Source organism: Mercenaria mercenaria, chromosome 11, assembly GCF_021730395.1.
Source record: "Mercenaria mercenaria strain notata chromosome 11, MADL_Memer_1, whole genome shotgun sequence".
Taxonomy (NCBI): domain Eukaryota; kingdom Metazoa; phylum Mollusca; class Bivalvia; order Venerida; family Veneridae; genus Mercenaria; species Mercenaria mercenaria.
Genome location: NC_069371.1, coordinates 45433250 through 45449961, shown reverse-complemented (window position 1 = coordinate 45449961; position 16712 = coordinate 45433250). Strand labels below are relative to the sequence as shown.

General features: G+C 35.6%; 1 protein-coding gene across 3 annotated transcripts; it reads left to right on the top strand.

Annotated features, from left to right (window-relative positions):
* The first annotated feature begins 11 nt into the window (after positions 1 to 11).
* Positions 12 to 15833, top strand: LOC123531573 (breast cancer type 1 susceptibility protein homolog). 3 transcript variants are annotated; one of them, XM_053517318.1, is made up of 10 exons: positions 12 to 2805; positions 3408 to 3478; positions 5865 to 5970; positions 6728 to 6931; positions 8344 to 8618; positions 9255 to 9342; positions 9878 to 10002; positions 10827 to 10965; positions 12001 to 12150; positions 12695 to 15833. In XM_053517318.1, the coding sequence occupies exons 1-10, from the start codon at positions 12 to 14 to the stop codon at positions 12826 to 12828; spliced, it is 4086 nt and encodes a 1361-aa protein (XP_053373293.1). In that variant the 3' UTR covers positions 12829 to 15833. The 3 variants fall into 3 exon arrangements, with proteins under 3 accessions (XP_053373293.1, XP_053373294.1, XP_053373292.1); XM_053517319.1 differs by having other exon boundaries at positions 3405 to 3478; positions 6752 to 6931; XM_053517317.1 differs by having other exon boundaries at positions 3405 to 3478; positions 12695 to 15832.
* Positions 15834 to 16712: the final 879 nt, after the last annotated feature.

The window sequence follows — 16712 nt, the reverse complement described above, 5'->3', positions numbered from 1 at the left end:
GGAAAAGCTTCATGCTAGAAGAAAATGAGGAATCTTTAGATTTTGGTTCCTTGAGCGAATGTGTTGTTGTGAGTGTTGATGAGGACTCTGAAAGTGTAAGTAAAGCGAAGAGACAGAGAGTGAATAGGCTGCGGAGAAGTCCAAAGAATAAAGAGAAAGTGCTTAATGATAAAAGTAAGGATGACACGCACAGTACTGATAGTCTTGCAAAGGATATTCCAGAGAATAAAGAGAAAGTACTCAGTGACAAAATTAAGGATAACACACACAGTATTGATAGACTTAGTAAAGATAATGAATCTGAAGTGTCAGGAAGTATTGAAATAATTCCAGATACAATGGCAGAGAATGATACTGCTGTAAATCCACTTGAAGATAACGATGGTAATAAAATTGAAAAGGACCTAGCTAACATAGAAGAGATAAATATAATCAGAAATGAAAACAATAAAAAGAAAACTAAAAAATTAAAGATTTTAAATACATGTAGTATAAACCAGTCCTCTTCCCAAGTCATTGATCTAAGTTCCAGTTCTGAGTCTGTTTCAGGTTTGGAGAATAGTGGAAATTGTGAGAAAAAATCAGAGAGAAGTCCTGCAGAGAAAAGTAGCAAGAGGGGAAAAGGAGAATCACAGGCAAGAAAACTTTGTAATTCTTCTGAAACAGTGGATGTTATAGGTGAAACAGATATGACCAATACAGGTATTTCAGGGAGTGAAAAGAAAGAAAACTTTGAAAATCTGAAAATAAAGGAAAACTGCAAGATGGTGACTAATAAATTTAAAGATCCAAATTGTTTAAGAAGTCCAAAAGAGAGAAAGAAAAGAAAATCCGGGCAGTCAGAAAAAGACGATGATTCTCAAAATGACATCGTTAGAATTAGGCATTTAAGTGGAATGTTAGTGTCTCCCCAAGAGTCGCTTGTTCTATCAGGTATGAAAGACTCAGTAGAAGATATATTTCAAATTGACTCTGAAATGCCATCAGTAGATCTAAGTCCAGTTGAAGGAACACTTGGACTAGAACCAAATAGTCCAAGTTTAGATTTAGGAACTTTAGATGCGCCAGATTCTATTGTAAATTATAACAGTACAAAGAAAAGAAAAGGTCTAGATCAGTCAGAACTTACTTTGCATGAGACAGAAGAGAATTTAATTTATAAAAATGGTGTAAAAACTGTGAATGAAAAAGAGCAGTCAGACTCTATAAACTTAAGTCCTGAAAATGATATTGATTTGGTCAAAAGCAAGAATGAGATCAGTTTGGACCAGCATTCTGACTCGAGCCCCGAAGAAAAGAGAAGGAGGTCAAATGTTAAAGCTGTGAGAGGTTTTTCAAGAAAGAAGAGACAGTCAGATATAGGACAGAGTCAGATGTCTGGCTCAAGTTCAGGGAATTCTGTCATCTCTAGAACACCCCAGGCATTGACCTCTGTAAAATGCAAGTCACCAGTTGCTAAATTTTTATCTCCAAAGACAGCAAAATCAGTCCAAAGTAAAATCTTTGAGACCGGGAAGCAGAGTGAACAGAATGATACAAGTCATGAAACAAATGAAACTGATGAAATTTCTTTAGGGAAGAAATTGAAACTAAAGCTTGTAGAGAACAGCCAGGTTAAACAAAAACAAACAGACACACCAGTAAAGGCACTGAAGGAGACTAATGTATCAAAGTACAGCCCATCTTTAGTGAAACAGAAAAAGGAACATGAAGAGAAAAAAGAAGCCACATTTGAACCAGAAGTTGTCGAGTTGAAACATTATGATGATGAGGAGGATGAATGTGTGCTCTCTCCAAATGACTTACCTGATCTTGATGATGAAAATGTGGCAGTAAATCCAGATGAGGAAAAGGTTGCTGTGACAGTAAATCCAGACTTTGAAATAACTAATGATGAACAAGTTCGAGATAAATTGTCTGGAAGATCAAAAATATCTCCGAAACTTTTATTGAACTCTCCTGACAAGGTAAAGAATATAGTTTTAAAGGCAAGCAGTCAAAATTTATCAGATAGAATTGAAAATGAATATAGAACAACTATTCCAGAAACTATGTCTTTTGATGATGATGATGATGATGAGAAATGTAACCATGTAAAATGTGACAAAACACCAACAGGGCCAAAGACAACAGAAAACAAACAGGTAAATCATGTGACTGAAAAGGTTACCTCTACTGGTGATGATGAAAACAGTATTGATTCTTCCTCAAGCCCAGACTTTACGTTGGACTCTTCTTCTGATGATGAACATCCAGAGGAACAAGCTTTAACTGAAATATCTAAGTTTGATAAGATTGTTGAGCATAGCATAGATACAGGAAAGTCAAATGTTCTTCAAAATGTAGACAGGAATGAGAGCAAAAATGCAAAGTTTAGTTATGAAAAAACTAGAAAGAAAAGAAGACATAAAGGTATTGAAAAGGAATCATTTGTTAAAACTAGGACTCCGGAACATGGGGACATAAAAGATCAAGACGATCATGAAAGTTCAGTGAAGGGAATAGCACCAGTCAATTCGGAAGATATGTATTCAACTAGGTTAGACAGCAGTCCAGCTTCATGCGAAGAAGTGAATATTGATTCAGAACCTGTGATAGTAGAATCTGATCTTGATGGTGATGAAAGTGAAAATGATAATGATAGAGGTGTGGGTGATAAGGGTGGTGATTTTGGAACAGCAAATGAAATCATGGAGTTAGATAATGAAGGGGCAGATGATGATGATAGTGATGAATCAGATGCAGTTGTAAGAAGGAAAGGAGTGAAGAGAGCCATACTGAGTGACAGTAGCAGTGAAGATGAAGGTAACTGACATACAAGACTTTTTGATAATGCTTTGCTTGTTGCAATGTTGTTTTTTTTTGTGCTACTGGAAAATTGCAGATTTACTGTATGAAAGCAGTGAAGGAATTGACACTTCAAACTGATACATTGACTATATATACATTGTTGATTTAGGAACACACAGTTTGCAAATATGGGCCTTTGTGGCTAGATGGTTATGTTCGCTAACTTCAGTTGTCCCTTGCCAATGTGGGTTCAAAATCTCACTTGGAGTATCATTTCTTCATGTGATGGGGTCTAATAGCTTGCTTAAGAATGGTCTTTTGTTCTACTCAGGTACTTGCTAATGCCTGAAACAAAACCATGTTGTGCACCTGGGGATTTCTTTACATGAAAATCTTGAAAAGTCACCATATGACATAAATTGTGTCTGCGTGACAATAAACAACAAAACACTTTTAACAGATTGTATAATATGAAAACTTGACCATGCTGCTACTGCTAATATAAGGACCATATCAGGGACCATTTTGTTCTTGCATGACATTGATTTACTGAACATTGAATTATGTGAAACATGAAATTACATAAGTTTACTAAATATCTTGAATGGTTTCAGAAGAAGGTAGCAGATATATGAACATGACATCCTCCTCTGCATTCTCAAGCCAAAGTGAAAATCTCACTACCCAGGTAGAAATTTTTCTATGTAGCACCTGAAAGCACTTTTACAGGCTGTGAAGGTTATTGTGCCCCCCCCCATGAGTGGTGGGGGCATAAAGATTTGGTCTCATCCGTGCGTCCGTCAGTCTGTCCGTCCGTCCATCCGTCCGTCCGTCTGAAGTTCGTGACGCGCCTAGCTCGAAAAGTATTTGATATAAATTGATGAAACCTTGCATGAGTCTTTATCATGATATGAACTTGCGCACCTTCTGTTTTTCGTCTGGCTCCACCCCCTATTTTCAGAGTTATGGCCCCTGAAATAGTCAAAAATGTACATTTTGACCTTGTGACATGCCTAGCTCAAAAAGTATTTGATATAGATTCATGAAACCTTGCAGGAGTCTTAATCATGATATGAATTTGCGCACCTCCTATTTTTCATCTGGCTCCGCCCTCTATTTTTAGAGTTATTGCCCCTGAAATAGTCAAAAATGCACATTTTCACCTTGTGACATGCCTAGCTCAAAAAGTATTTGATTTAGATTCATGAAACCTTGCATGAGTCTTAATCATGATATGAACTTGCGCACCTCCTATTTTTCATCTGGCTCCACCCCCTATTTTCAGAGTTATGACCCCTGAAATAGTCAAAAATACACATTTTCCCCTTGTGACACGCCTAGCTCAAGAAGTATTTGATATAGATTCATGAAACCTTGCAGGAGTCTTAATCATGATATGAACTTGCGCACCTCCTATTTTTCATTTGGGTTTGCCCCCAATTTTCAGAGTTATGGCCCCTGAAGTAGTCAAAAATGCACATTTTCACCTTGTGACATGCCTAGCTCAAAAAGTATTTGATATAGATTCATGAAACCTTGCACGAGTCTTAATCATGATATGAACTTGTGCACCTCCTATTTTTTATTTGGGTCCGCCCCCTATTTTTAGAGTTATGGCCCCTGAAATAGTCAAAAATATACATTTTCACCTTGTGACACACCTAGCTCAAAAAGTATTTAATATAAATGGTTGAAAACTCTCATAAGTCATTATCATGATATAAACTTGCACACCTCTAATGTTTAGGCTGGCTCCACCCTTTATTTTTAAAATTATGGCCCCTGAAATAGTAAAAAAATGCACTTTTTCACCTAATTATATACCTACATGTAGCTCAGAAAGTATTTAGTGTAAATTCAGGAAACCTTGCTGGAGTCTTTATCGTGATGTGACCTTGCACACTTGGCATTCTTCTTGAGAATCTTAGCTCTTTATTTCAGAGTTATGGCCTTGAAATAGCCAAAATAGTGGATTTTTTGTTTGTGATGCTCATAGCTCAAAAAGAATAGCGCCTAGAATAATGAATCCTTTTCATAAAATGTTTGTTGAGGCTATACCCCATTAAGACTGTAAACATTTGAATTATTGCCACTTATTTGTGACAAATGTACCAGTGGGGGGCACACCCTGTGTCCTACAGACACATTCTAGTTTTTAATATTAGTTTCTGTCTATTAAATGAACAGAATTTAGTCAGCTATGTTCATTGAACTAAAATAAATAATTTTTTTTGGTGTTTGGTTTGATGTAAGCTGTTTTATCAATATTTAAAACAAATTACGATTGTGTTTTAATCTGTGCCTTTTTTGGGGGGTGAGGGGTGGTGGGGGAGGATATTCGCATGTTTTTAACGTGAATGTAGGGGCCTTCTCAGCCTCGTATTCCAAGGTCTCTGACTTAAAATCACTTACCATTGTGGGTTGAAACTTTGTTTTGTGTGTAGAATTTTTGTATGTGAGGAAGCTATCCTGCAGGCTCATAAGATGGGTTGGTGGTTCTACCTGGGTGCCCCTTGTGCCTGAAATAATGCTTGAAGGGGCACCTTGGATCTTCCTCCACCATGAAAATTTGTCACCATATGTTCTATAATTATATTGGTGTGATGTTAAACCCATCAAAAACAACAAAGCAAAGAATTTGAAATTTTAATTTTCTCCTGCATTTCACAAGTACTCGAGCTTAAATTCGAACCCTGCAGTAGGCACAAATCATTATATTACCATGAGAAAACCAACATAGTGCGTTAGTGACCAGCATGGATCCAGACCAGCCTGTGCATCCGCGCATTCTGGTCAGGATCCATGCTGTTTGCTAATGGTTTGAAACTTTCTCTAATTGCAATAGGCTTTGAAAGTGAACAGCATGGATCCTGACCAGACTGCGCAGATGCCCAGGCTGGTCTGGATCTATGCTGGTTGCAAACGCTCTATGTTGGTTTTCTTATGGCACGGCTCATATGTGGACTGCACTACTCGTTCACCTCATTTTCAAATTATTTCTAATGAATATGCATTTAGCCAGTTTTGGAAAGGTCACTTTGAATATGACTAAAATGTGTAATATATTTATTTAGGAAAGGTACTCTTTAGAGAAAGAGGTGGAGAGGATGGCCAGGGAGATGGAAGCTATGAAAGAACAGTTAAGGAGGAGTAAAGAATGGAACCAGTCGAAACAATCTGGTATGCTATCAACATGTTATGATTTTTTTCTGGGTTGCAAAGACCTTAAAATGTCATTGGCTTTGATGCTAGTCCATTGAAATTGATATAGTTCTTCGCAAACTGAATTAAGTATTTAAATGTAGCTCTTTTAAGAGGTGTTTTATTAAAATCAAGGAGCTGCGTTCAATAAACGCTTGATGCCCCCAGTGGCATCCTTGTCGATAGATTTTGCACCTAAGTCCAAATTGAGGTCAAGGTCAAGGTCAAACTGAGGTCCGGTGATGTTTGAAGATTGGGAATGGTCACAGTTTACATCTATATTAGTATCAGTTCATTCTTGTAAGGGGTATTGATGCTAGACGAAACGGTCACATTTGGTTAACCAAGAGATGGCCCATATAAAGCAACCCAAGTCCAAAATGAGGTCAAGGTCAGACTGAGGTCAGGTGATGTCTGAAGATGAGGAATGGTCACGGGTTACATCTGCATTAGTATTAAGTCTTTGTAGTAAGGGGTATTGATGCTAGACGAAATGGTCCAATTTGGTTAACCTCGTACGGACGGACAAGACAATCACTATATGCCTCCCGCATCAGTAGATGCTGGGGGCATAAAAAAAAAAGAAAAACAGATTTGGGAAAAGAACAGAGTAATTTGAAGTGCTTTAAAAGTACTTTTGTATTAACTCTGCTTGATATATGCTATAGAGTGTCACTGGAAAAAAAGCAGAAATAATGCCAATGTGTGGACATAATTGTGGTCAATTTACCCGCAGACAAAAAACACTCGCCAAATCCAGTGACAGTAGATGACTCTGATGAAGATATGATTGAAGCCAATGACTCGGATAATGCTGCTGAAGATGAGGATATGTTTATGTCACCACCTGCAATCACACCAGGTGATCTACAGATGGACGATGAAGAAACTTTGGATCCAGCAGTTGTTCAGGATGAAGAGAATGATGTTACTGATAAAGGTATTTTTTAAATTATGCTTCAAAGAATATTGCTTTTCAAATGTTGGTCAATAGACATCACATTTTACCATTGTTCATGGGGCACCTCTTTGAGTCTTTTTGATAGCTAGAGGTTGATTGTACATGGTCAGGAACCAAACCCTGTTACATATTTTTGGGGAAGATTTTAGGTCAAAAGTCAAGGTCAATGTGATACTGTTCTTACTATTTACTTACATACACTTGAGTCTCATTGGAAATGATCAATTTTATAATGGTCACTAGATGCCTGTAGGGTTTATGAAAATAAGTTGAAACATGTAATGGTGATTTTTGGTCTCAGACCTTGGCATTTGGAATAATTTAGTTTATATTTTTTAAATGACTTAAGACTCGGTGTCAAGTGTTGCTCCAATATTTATAAAGATTTTTATTGTGTAAAGAAATACAGTCTAACCTGTCTTAAGCAGCCAGCCAGCCAGGGGAAGCAGAAAATTTGGCCGCTTAAGCCAGGTGACCGCTGATCGGAGGTGCAGCCAGTATATGTATTTTTCAGACTTCTGACCAGTTTAGCCTTTAGTCCCATTTCTTTTTCGGTTTTCTATTATTATTTTACCAGGATACAATGATGTGCATTTCCCCTTCGCAATACGAATGGTCTTCTTAGCAATCTAAAACTCCTGCGTGTCTTTTTTACAACAAAAATTGTTACAGACAATTTTCCAACTTTAAAAGAAGTTTGTTTACAGTTTTTGCCATTTTGGTAAGGGAAGCTACTCTCCGCGCTTATTGTATATGCTAAAATCTAAGATTGCCGTTACGTTCCGTAAAAGAGCGAGTGGTTTATATATATTTTTTTTTCAAACACAATTAATTTCTCATAAATCTAATAGTATTTTGATGACAGAAGTATAAAAAAAATCACAAGTATTATGCAACTAATTAGTTATCGAATATTATCTTTAACCGATATCAAACTGTGAACAACAAAATTGACACGGGTGACACGCTAATTGCCGATAATTACCGGCCATTTGATCATAACAAAAAAGGGATTACACCTTTGGTTATCAGTTTTAATTGAGAAGCTCATGTCATTTTGTCGTTCTTGTGTTGAAGTCATGCGAAACTTAGCAATCGCGTGCTTCTCAAAAATCGGGTAACTTCGGCGATTATCGCCTACAAATAATTGGTTTTGGAAGAAAAATGGCCGCTGAAAGGGGTCAAATACGGCGGTCGGGAGGCAATTTCGGTGGCCGCTGGCCGCGGACAGCAGGTGGCCACTGAATAAAGTGATAAAATAGAGCAAAATCCGTCGGGCGTCATAAAATGACCGCTGAACGGAGGTGACCGCTGATCGGAGGTGACCGTTAGTACAGGTTAGACTATATTGAACTTCTTTCTGTTAATGATGCTGATTTCCACTTTAACAGGAGAAACTGTAGAGCAGGTAGACGAGAGTCTAGCTCTGCCTCTTGAGAGTTTAACTGTACCAGAGTCTGACCCGAGCCAGTTATCTCGCCCAGGACCTGTACAAGGGTCAGACCCAAGCCAGTCATCTCATCCAAAACCTGTACCAGAGTCAGACCCGAGCCAGTTATCTCGCCCAGTTCTAGCTGACCTTGACACAAACATCTCACAATCAGCAGCACCAAACAACAAGAAACCAGTTGGCATTGTTGTCACTGGACTGAATGTGCAGCAAATAGTGAGTACATTATACATCATGTTAAACAGGTTTTTAAAAAAGGATCCAGCCCCCCTCTTAGCCCAGTAGGTAGAGCGTTGTTCTACGGATCGCAGGGTTGTAAGTTTGATTCTGGGGCAGGGCGTATGTTCTCTGTGACTTTTTGATAAACAACATTGTGTCTGACATCATTAGTCCTCCACCTCTGATTCATCAGGGGAAGTTGGCAGTTGCTTGCAGAGAACAGGTTTGTACTGGTACAGAATCCAGGAACACTGGTTAGGTTAACTGCCCACCGTTACATGACTGAAATACTGTTGTAAAACGTCGTTAAATCCAAAACAAACAAATAAAAAAGGATCCGTAGGATTGGTAGTCTAAATAATTAAATCTTCATTTCTCAAGCTGATGATAAATGTAATGATTAAACAAAGATGAAACTTTAATGAAAAAATTTCACAATAACTGTTGGGAAATATTTTTTTTAACTACTGTGTATCTGCAGTCCTCAGAAAAAAAGCATCAAAAGCCTTTAAATGGGTTAATCTATAAGCTTGTTTCATTTATGGGAGTTATTCAATGTAGGTTTTATTGCCTTCCCATTTATATGTAAAACAGTTGTTATTCTCCTATAATATAGTTTCATTATTGTTTCAGCAACAAACGAAGAAGCTAGCAGCATTAACTAATGCCAAATTTTTTACCAAATTCAATGATTTGGTCACACATGTTATAGTTAAACCAGGTAAATATTTTAAAGCACTTGTACCAGTGTATGATAGTAACAGACTTGTAAGTTAGAGGTTAAAAGCATAAGATTTGTAAGAGTGATACTTTGTTTTATTCACATTTTTTATTTTTAGTGTAATTTACATTAAACAAGTTACGATTTACAACTGTTGTTTTGAGACATGCTAGGGTTAGTTTATTTCTCCTGAAAGTAAGGAGTTGCTTAGATGGGCTGGAAAGGTCAGTGGCTAGTGGTTCTACAAGGCAGCCTGTCTTTGCCACCCAAAATAAAACCAGATGGGACACCTGCAAAGCTGTCCAGGAAATTCTGTCTGGACTCGATTATGAACCAAGTGAGAATGCATCAATTTCTGTAAACTGTTAATGTAATATTTGACTAATGTGGAAATAGATGAAATTTAAACCATTTTGCATATGATACAATTTTCAGTAGTTATTCAATATTTATAAACTATATGAATTATAATTTCAAATATAAAAAGGTGAATAAATGTATATTTGCGTGGATAATACATGTATTTTATTTACAGCTGATGAAGATGAAACAATTTGTGACAGAACACTCAAGTTTTTCCAGGGTATAGCTAAGAAATGTTGGATTGTCAATTTCTTCTGGGTTGTAGACAGTAGGCAAGTCGGACATCTTCTCCCTGAGGTAAGCAATTTCAATTTTTCATGAATTTCTTTAAAATTTTGGAATGTCTAAGTAAAAGTCTTCCATTATCATAATGGTCTAGGAGTAAAGTGGTAGTAGGTTCTTCATAAATTTTGAAAAGAAAATTGATTTATCATTTTTTCCCTAGGGTTATCAAGTGAGATACATGTATATCAGTATCTGTGTGAAGTTTTAGCCCATTTTTTTTTTTATTCAACATTTTATGTTTTTAAGTTAACAGAAATTTGGGAAGTTCATACTGGTTTAGAGAAAGTTCAGAATTGCAACTTATCAAAACTGTTGCCAGAATTCAATGAAGGTGTTTATTATGTTAAGATGTGAGATAGGACAGACTACTTAATCATTATTAGGAATATTCTCTAGTGTGTGGATTTCAGAGTCTTGTCTAGGTCAGTGGTAAGAGCACTAACTTCACAAGTGAAAGATCATAGGTTCAAACCCTACCAGAGTCAGGAGTCTCCATAACTGACTCAAATAGTTTTTCTGAAGTGACTATAAACCAAGGTCCTATGCAGGTGCTTTACATGTGGCTTGTTAAAGAACTGAGAAAAGCTTCTGGAATTTATATCGATATCGTTAATATCCCTAAAAATCTAGAATGACAGATATTCTGTAGGCATTGCCCATAAGGGCATAAGGTAGCAAAGTTCTACAAATTAGCTAATGTATAAATAAACATGGGGTTTCACTGACCTGTGTGACACTGTTTGATACCATAGATAATCTACTGATACAAAATAAAGTGATTGCCTGTGATCTGAGGTGTTATTTATACCTGAAAGTCATATGTTACAATTTTTTAGGGACCATATGAGATTCAAGGAGATACAGCTAACAATGAAGCTCACTATGGCCCAAGGAGGTCAAGGCTTTCTGGAGATAAAAAGTTGTTCAAGAAGTTCCAGTTTTCACTCATAGGTGATAACACATTCCTTTCAAAAGGTACGTTGTGTTGAAGGCAATCTAAAATTGCCTTAGTTGTAAACCCCAATGGGGTCAAGTGTGTGAGATTTCAGTACTGTGTCTTGGAATATTTTTCAGGATGCTCTGGCATAAATTAACTCTGCTAAAGGGTTTCTGTGTTTAAGGTTAATATTGAAGTGTCCACAAACTGAAATCTAAAAGGTCATTTTAATTTATCTACTATTCTCTTGCCTTTTAAGCTTACCTAAGCCCCAAGTGTTCAGGGTGTGCTATTGTGATTCAGTGCCCTAAGTCTGTCACTAGCTGTCTTTAATGATTTTATGGCAAGCACTGTTATAGGTAACAGTTTGGCCCAGTCTTACTGAAACTTGGCCAAAATGTTTGGCTTAATAATATTTGTGTCAAGTTTTATATTGGGTCATCTGGGGCTAAACTTAAGATAACTTGGTCAAATAATAGAAAAAATAAGGCTATATGATTTGTAATGTTAGTACATTCAAATTATATTGGTGAAAATTGCATTTTACATATGGTTCATATAATTATACCAGAGACAAAATATTGGGTAATGGTATTACCTCTTTTAATTCCAGTTACACAACTCCTCGTGTAAAGTGACCATCCCAAAATAGTCTATAGTTTAACACTAAATTTTGCTGGGCTTAAGTAAAAAAATATATGAAAATTTACTTTCTAATGTTAGTTAACCCCTAACAATAGTTTTGACTATTGACTGGCAAGCCATTCATTAAGTGTTCACTATTGCACCTGTTATTTCTGCAGATGGCAAGTGATGCTGTGTTTGCGACCCTTGCAGACCAAGATCAACCTGCAGGCAGATCATGGTCTGCAATGTTTGCTGTTCAGTCAGAAATTTTTCAGTGATCATCCCATTGAATTATAAGTGGTTCTGCCCAAAATGAATGGTGGACCAGTCCATATTAGAAACTTAGCAGGCTAAAGGTTAATATTCTTTGATGAAGATGATACTTCCACCTAATAAAGCAGAAATCTGTGACATAAAGTACAATTTAGAGTTATTCTGTATTTCAGATTCTATGGCAGATTTGGTAGAAACTTGTGGTGGTGATGTCTGTAACATGGCACATCTAGGGCAAGGGTCTAGAATTCCGCTTGTGATCTCGTGCACTGATTTAGATGATGAAGAAGAGGACCTACAGTTTATTGTCAAGCATGCAAACGGTGATTACTTTATTAAGTGTTTGCTTTGATAAATGTGTTTTACTAACTTGTTTGATTTGTTACAACTCTACAGTTTAAAAGCAATATAAAATTGAAGATGAAAACTATCTTAGAGAACAAACTCCAAGAATTATTTTCATGAATCTAACTCAGCTACTAATAGTGCTGATTTTATATTCTTTTATCAATAATCTAGAAAGCTGCTGTCTAGATACTGCCTAGTATATCTTAGTACTCTTTGTGTTTTGAAGTATGTCTTTAGCATTCAGACTTTCAGTCTAGGTGTCACAAATGCAGTGGGGATAAACTATGATCGACTTAAGAGAACAGAATATTGTGTCCATTGTAGTTTTATGCATGAAAAGTTTTCTTAAAGAATTATGCAGTTATTTAGGATTAAAGTTGTATTTACTGACTACTATTTTATAATCGAATTACTGTAGAGATAAGATGTTGAACCCAGAAAGCCCATCAAGAATTTCAAGTGTTTCAGGAAAGAGTTCATAAACTTCTAATGCTGTATAATTGTGTTATCTTATTTCAGATATATATAAAGGACTTGGGGTAGTCACTGTTACCCGTGAGTGGATATTAGACAGTCTGACGTTATACAGGGTTCAGCCACTACAAGATTATGTTGTAACAGATGTACCAAATTTAAAGCTACCTCGGATATAACTTGGAATGTTTGACACCATTGTTGCACAATAACTTTGACTTTAACCTCAAAGTGAGAATATTTCAAAAAGACATTTGAGTGCTTGTACTAACCATAAACAGTAGAAAACGGCTTCATATAAGTTGTCTGACTAAAATTTTATGAGATAAAAATTTTTGTCTGCATTTGAACAAGAGGATGTTCTGGATTGTTAAATTATTAAATATTCCCGTTCCATTAACTTGACTTAGATCTTGAGTTTAAGATTAGAACAGATCATAAGAAAATAATTGTCTTCAAGGATATGCAAGAAGTTGTGACAGTAACCTTATTTTAAGACAGGGATATGCAGTGATGCTTGAGGGTATGTTATTGAGTGCGATCTCACCTCGGTTTTGTAGGATCCTGTAACTTGTAAGTGTGGTCACACAACTTGGTGTTATAGAATAAACTCAGTATGTAGCTTGGCATTGTCATCACACCTTGGTGTGTTGTATGATTAACTATCTTGACAGTGGGATCACACTTGGGTGTATTGTACAAGGAACTTTGTTGACAATGGGATCACATCTTGGTGTTGTATGATAAAATGTGTCCTTATATTGTGATCACACCTTTTGTGTTATACGGTAAACTGTATCTTGACAGTAATAATCACAATATATTAAACAGGACAAACTGGAATTTCAACAGCAGTTACCGGTAACATAATGCTGTAGTAAGTTTATTAAGTTGGAGAGTAAGGTAAACAAGTCTTTGGAAACTAAACTGTACAAAATATGAATGTACTCCAAGGTTTTCCAAGTTGAAATGTAAGAAGAAATTAGAATGCAAAGTGGTAGTACGGTGTTAATAAGCAGTCACTGTGCATGTTTGGCAAGACCAAAAGCTACCTTTGATAATATAATTATCTTATTGGTTGACAGAGTGTTCCATTTGCAAATAATTGACCATTACAACTGTACATGTGTATAGAAAGAGAATCAAAGTAACTTCAATTCTTAAATTGATAATATTTATTTTACTTCAAGATTATATTGTTTTAAGTGTTTATTGATTTTTTTTAAATCCTAGATTATTGAATTTTTAAAGTGTCATTGTTGAATTTCAAGTTGAATGCAACATTTTGGTATTATATCAGATATTTTGGAGTTAGGAGTTTTGTAATATTTAGCTTGTATTATTTTCAACTGCTGTTTTTATTAGTGCTGATACTTTTCAAGGCAAGGAATACTATTATTGTCTAATGTCATCAGTATCATACAGTGTTAGGGAGCAATATGATACTGTAGTATTGATTAATATAGAGTGGTAATGTTTTTATATAGCTGCAAGTTTTTAACATTGCATTTTTGATAACTATTTGTTGAACTATTTCTGCTCTGCTGATGTTTAGAACTAAGCCTTAGTACAGTGTGACAGTAGTCCTACTAATCTGAGTAAACAATGAGCAAATGTTTTTAGTATTTTTGGAATCTGATTCATACCCTTGACTTTAAGAATGTTATTAACATTTCTTTCAAAATTGGATAAATTTCCGACTATCCATTACTTGATAAAAGCAACAGTAAAAACAAATGTCTTGACAGACCACAATAGCACACTCTCGTATGTAAGGATCTGTGACGTCACCGATAAGGTCTGCTATCTAAAAATAGCACAGGACTCAATTTGCGGACAAACAATCAGTGCTTTTATTGTACAATAGCATAAGGAAACCATAGATTTTGCATTTATTTCGTTATTTTTGTTCGGGTTTCTAGCCTGCACATCGCAAACAAATGTTTTTTCTTTATTTTTAATTTCAGTAAACTAGCCAAGAAACTCTTTATTTTATATCCATGTTAGAAATAACATACCGCTTTTTCATCAATATATATGTATGAATTGATAATGTTATTATATTATTTTGTTCATTTTGTGACACATCCAGTTTTGAAAAAGAATATTTAGAAAAAATAGAATAACGCGGGAAAATGTATTAATACCAAATGGAAAGCGTTATTTTTAACAAAAACGTATTCACAGATCGAAATTGTTCTTCTTAGTTACCGTCCGGCATTATATTAACATTACATTTTTGTAAAAAATTCTTCCGTTTTAAGTGTTTAGAAATTTAATAGATCTACCTGCCAATGTAAAAAGAAGTCTTATGATCGCATAATTTAAATTTATTGAAATTTCGAAATGTGATGAACAACATGTATATTCTAAAGTAAACTGTCATACACATTATAATTTTCGGTCACATATTCAGTTATTCATTGAAACAATTAACACCTCTGTGATATACATATGTTGTGTTTTATTACAAATGACCCCTTAGTGTGACATTAATAAATTAAAGATATTTGACTTTTGATAGTAATATTTAGATGTTATCTGATAATAAACATGTTGTTAATCTAATGCAACGTCATTACTTTCTGCCAAATCATGCATACTGTATATATGTATTTGAATAAGGAAATGTTCGACAAGTCCGCACCGACCACAGCTGACATCGGGGATCATAATCAAGTTTGGCTGATACATTGAATCAAAATGATTTAACATTATAAGTTTTAACCACAAGTTCTCTTCGGTGTGTCGCATTCGAAAACATTGTATTTTTTTCTTAGAACTGTAACCGTTCTTCTGATGCAAGATTTTAATATTATTATATGGGGTAATGTGCATGCATTATGCCTTTAAACAGTGCTCTTTATTTGCTTAGTAGGCCAGTTTTGAATCGTTTTTGTTAAAATAATATGTCTGTATATTTTGAGCTGATTTTCCGTACATTCGTTCCAATATATTTCTTTAATTAGTCATTTATAGTTTCATCTCTTTTATTTATTCTGTTAACAGGTGCGACAATTTTATACAAGTAGCATTTTACTTTTTTAATTCCCATATAGTTGATGAATCTTTCTAAAAAGAAAACGCTCCCTTGTCCGCAATTCGCGCATTGCATTATGGTATAACTGCCGTATGTTCTATTTATAGAACACGAGAGAGCGCTATTCTTTTACAATGAATTACATTTTAGACGCTTTTTCTTTTTATACCCCCCCCCCCCCCCCCCCCCCCCCCAAAAAAAGTTGTAAAGGGGGGGGGTATACTGGTTTCAAGTTGTCTGTCCGTCCGTCCGTCTGTCCGTAGACGCAATCTTGTGCTCACCATCTCTCCTTATCCCCTTGACAGAATAAAATGAAACTTCACACAAGTGATCAGTACCAACAGTAGTTGTGCATGGGGCATGTTAGGTTCTTTTAGAAAAAAAATTTGCAGAATTATGGGACTTTTGTTTTTTTGTTACGTTACTATATACATAGACACAATCTTGTGCACACCATCTCTCCTCATCCCCTTGACACAATTTAATGAAACTTCACACAAGTGATCAGTACCAACAGTAGTTGTGCATGGGGTATGTTAGGTTCTTTTAGAAAAAAAAATTGCAGAGTTATGGGACTTTGTTTTTTTGTTACTATACTATATACATAGACAAAATCTTGTTACTATACTGTATACATACAGTCTATATACATACAGTCCACATGATTATTGATCGCGGCCAATGAATAGGACAAGTATTTGCACGATGGGGAAAATATTTCATGATGGACCTGTCAATTCTTTACTTATGGGTGAAACAGGTCTCATAAGCGTAAATACGACTAGCTTCTACTGATTATAAAACATACCGTACGATTTGTTGTGAATCAACTGTTGTTGTACTTTTAGTAGTTCAACTGCCACCCTTGTTTAAGAGCAACATTTAAAAAACACGTTTTTTTCATCCTCAAGTAATAAGTAAGTAGACTCGCCCAGTTTAATCAATCTAGACGCATAATGATAATCTACATAGAGCGTTTACTTCACCCGATTTACATTCGGAACATTTTCACGCGTTTAGGGC

What these genes read in the sequence shown, in the direction of transcription:
- LOC123531573 (XM_053517317.1), top strand. Translation starts at nt 12, where the DNA reads ATGCTAGAAGAAAATGAGGAATCTTTAGATTTTGGTTCCTTGAGCGAA. An exon ending in TAACACATTCCTTTCAAAAG is followed by an intron (nt 10,966 to 12,000) that starts GTACGTTGTGTT and finishes TCTGTATTTCAG; the next exon opens with ATTCTATGGCAGATTTGGTA. An exon ending in TATTGTCAAGCATGCAAACG is followed by an intron (nt 12,151 to 12,694) that starts GTGATTACTTTA and finishes ATCTTATTTCAG; the next exon opens with ATATATATAAAGGACTTGGG.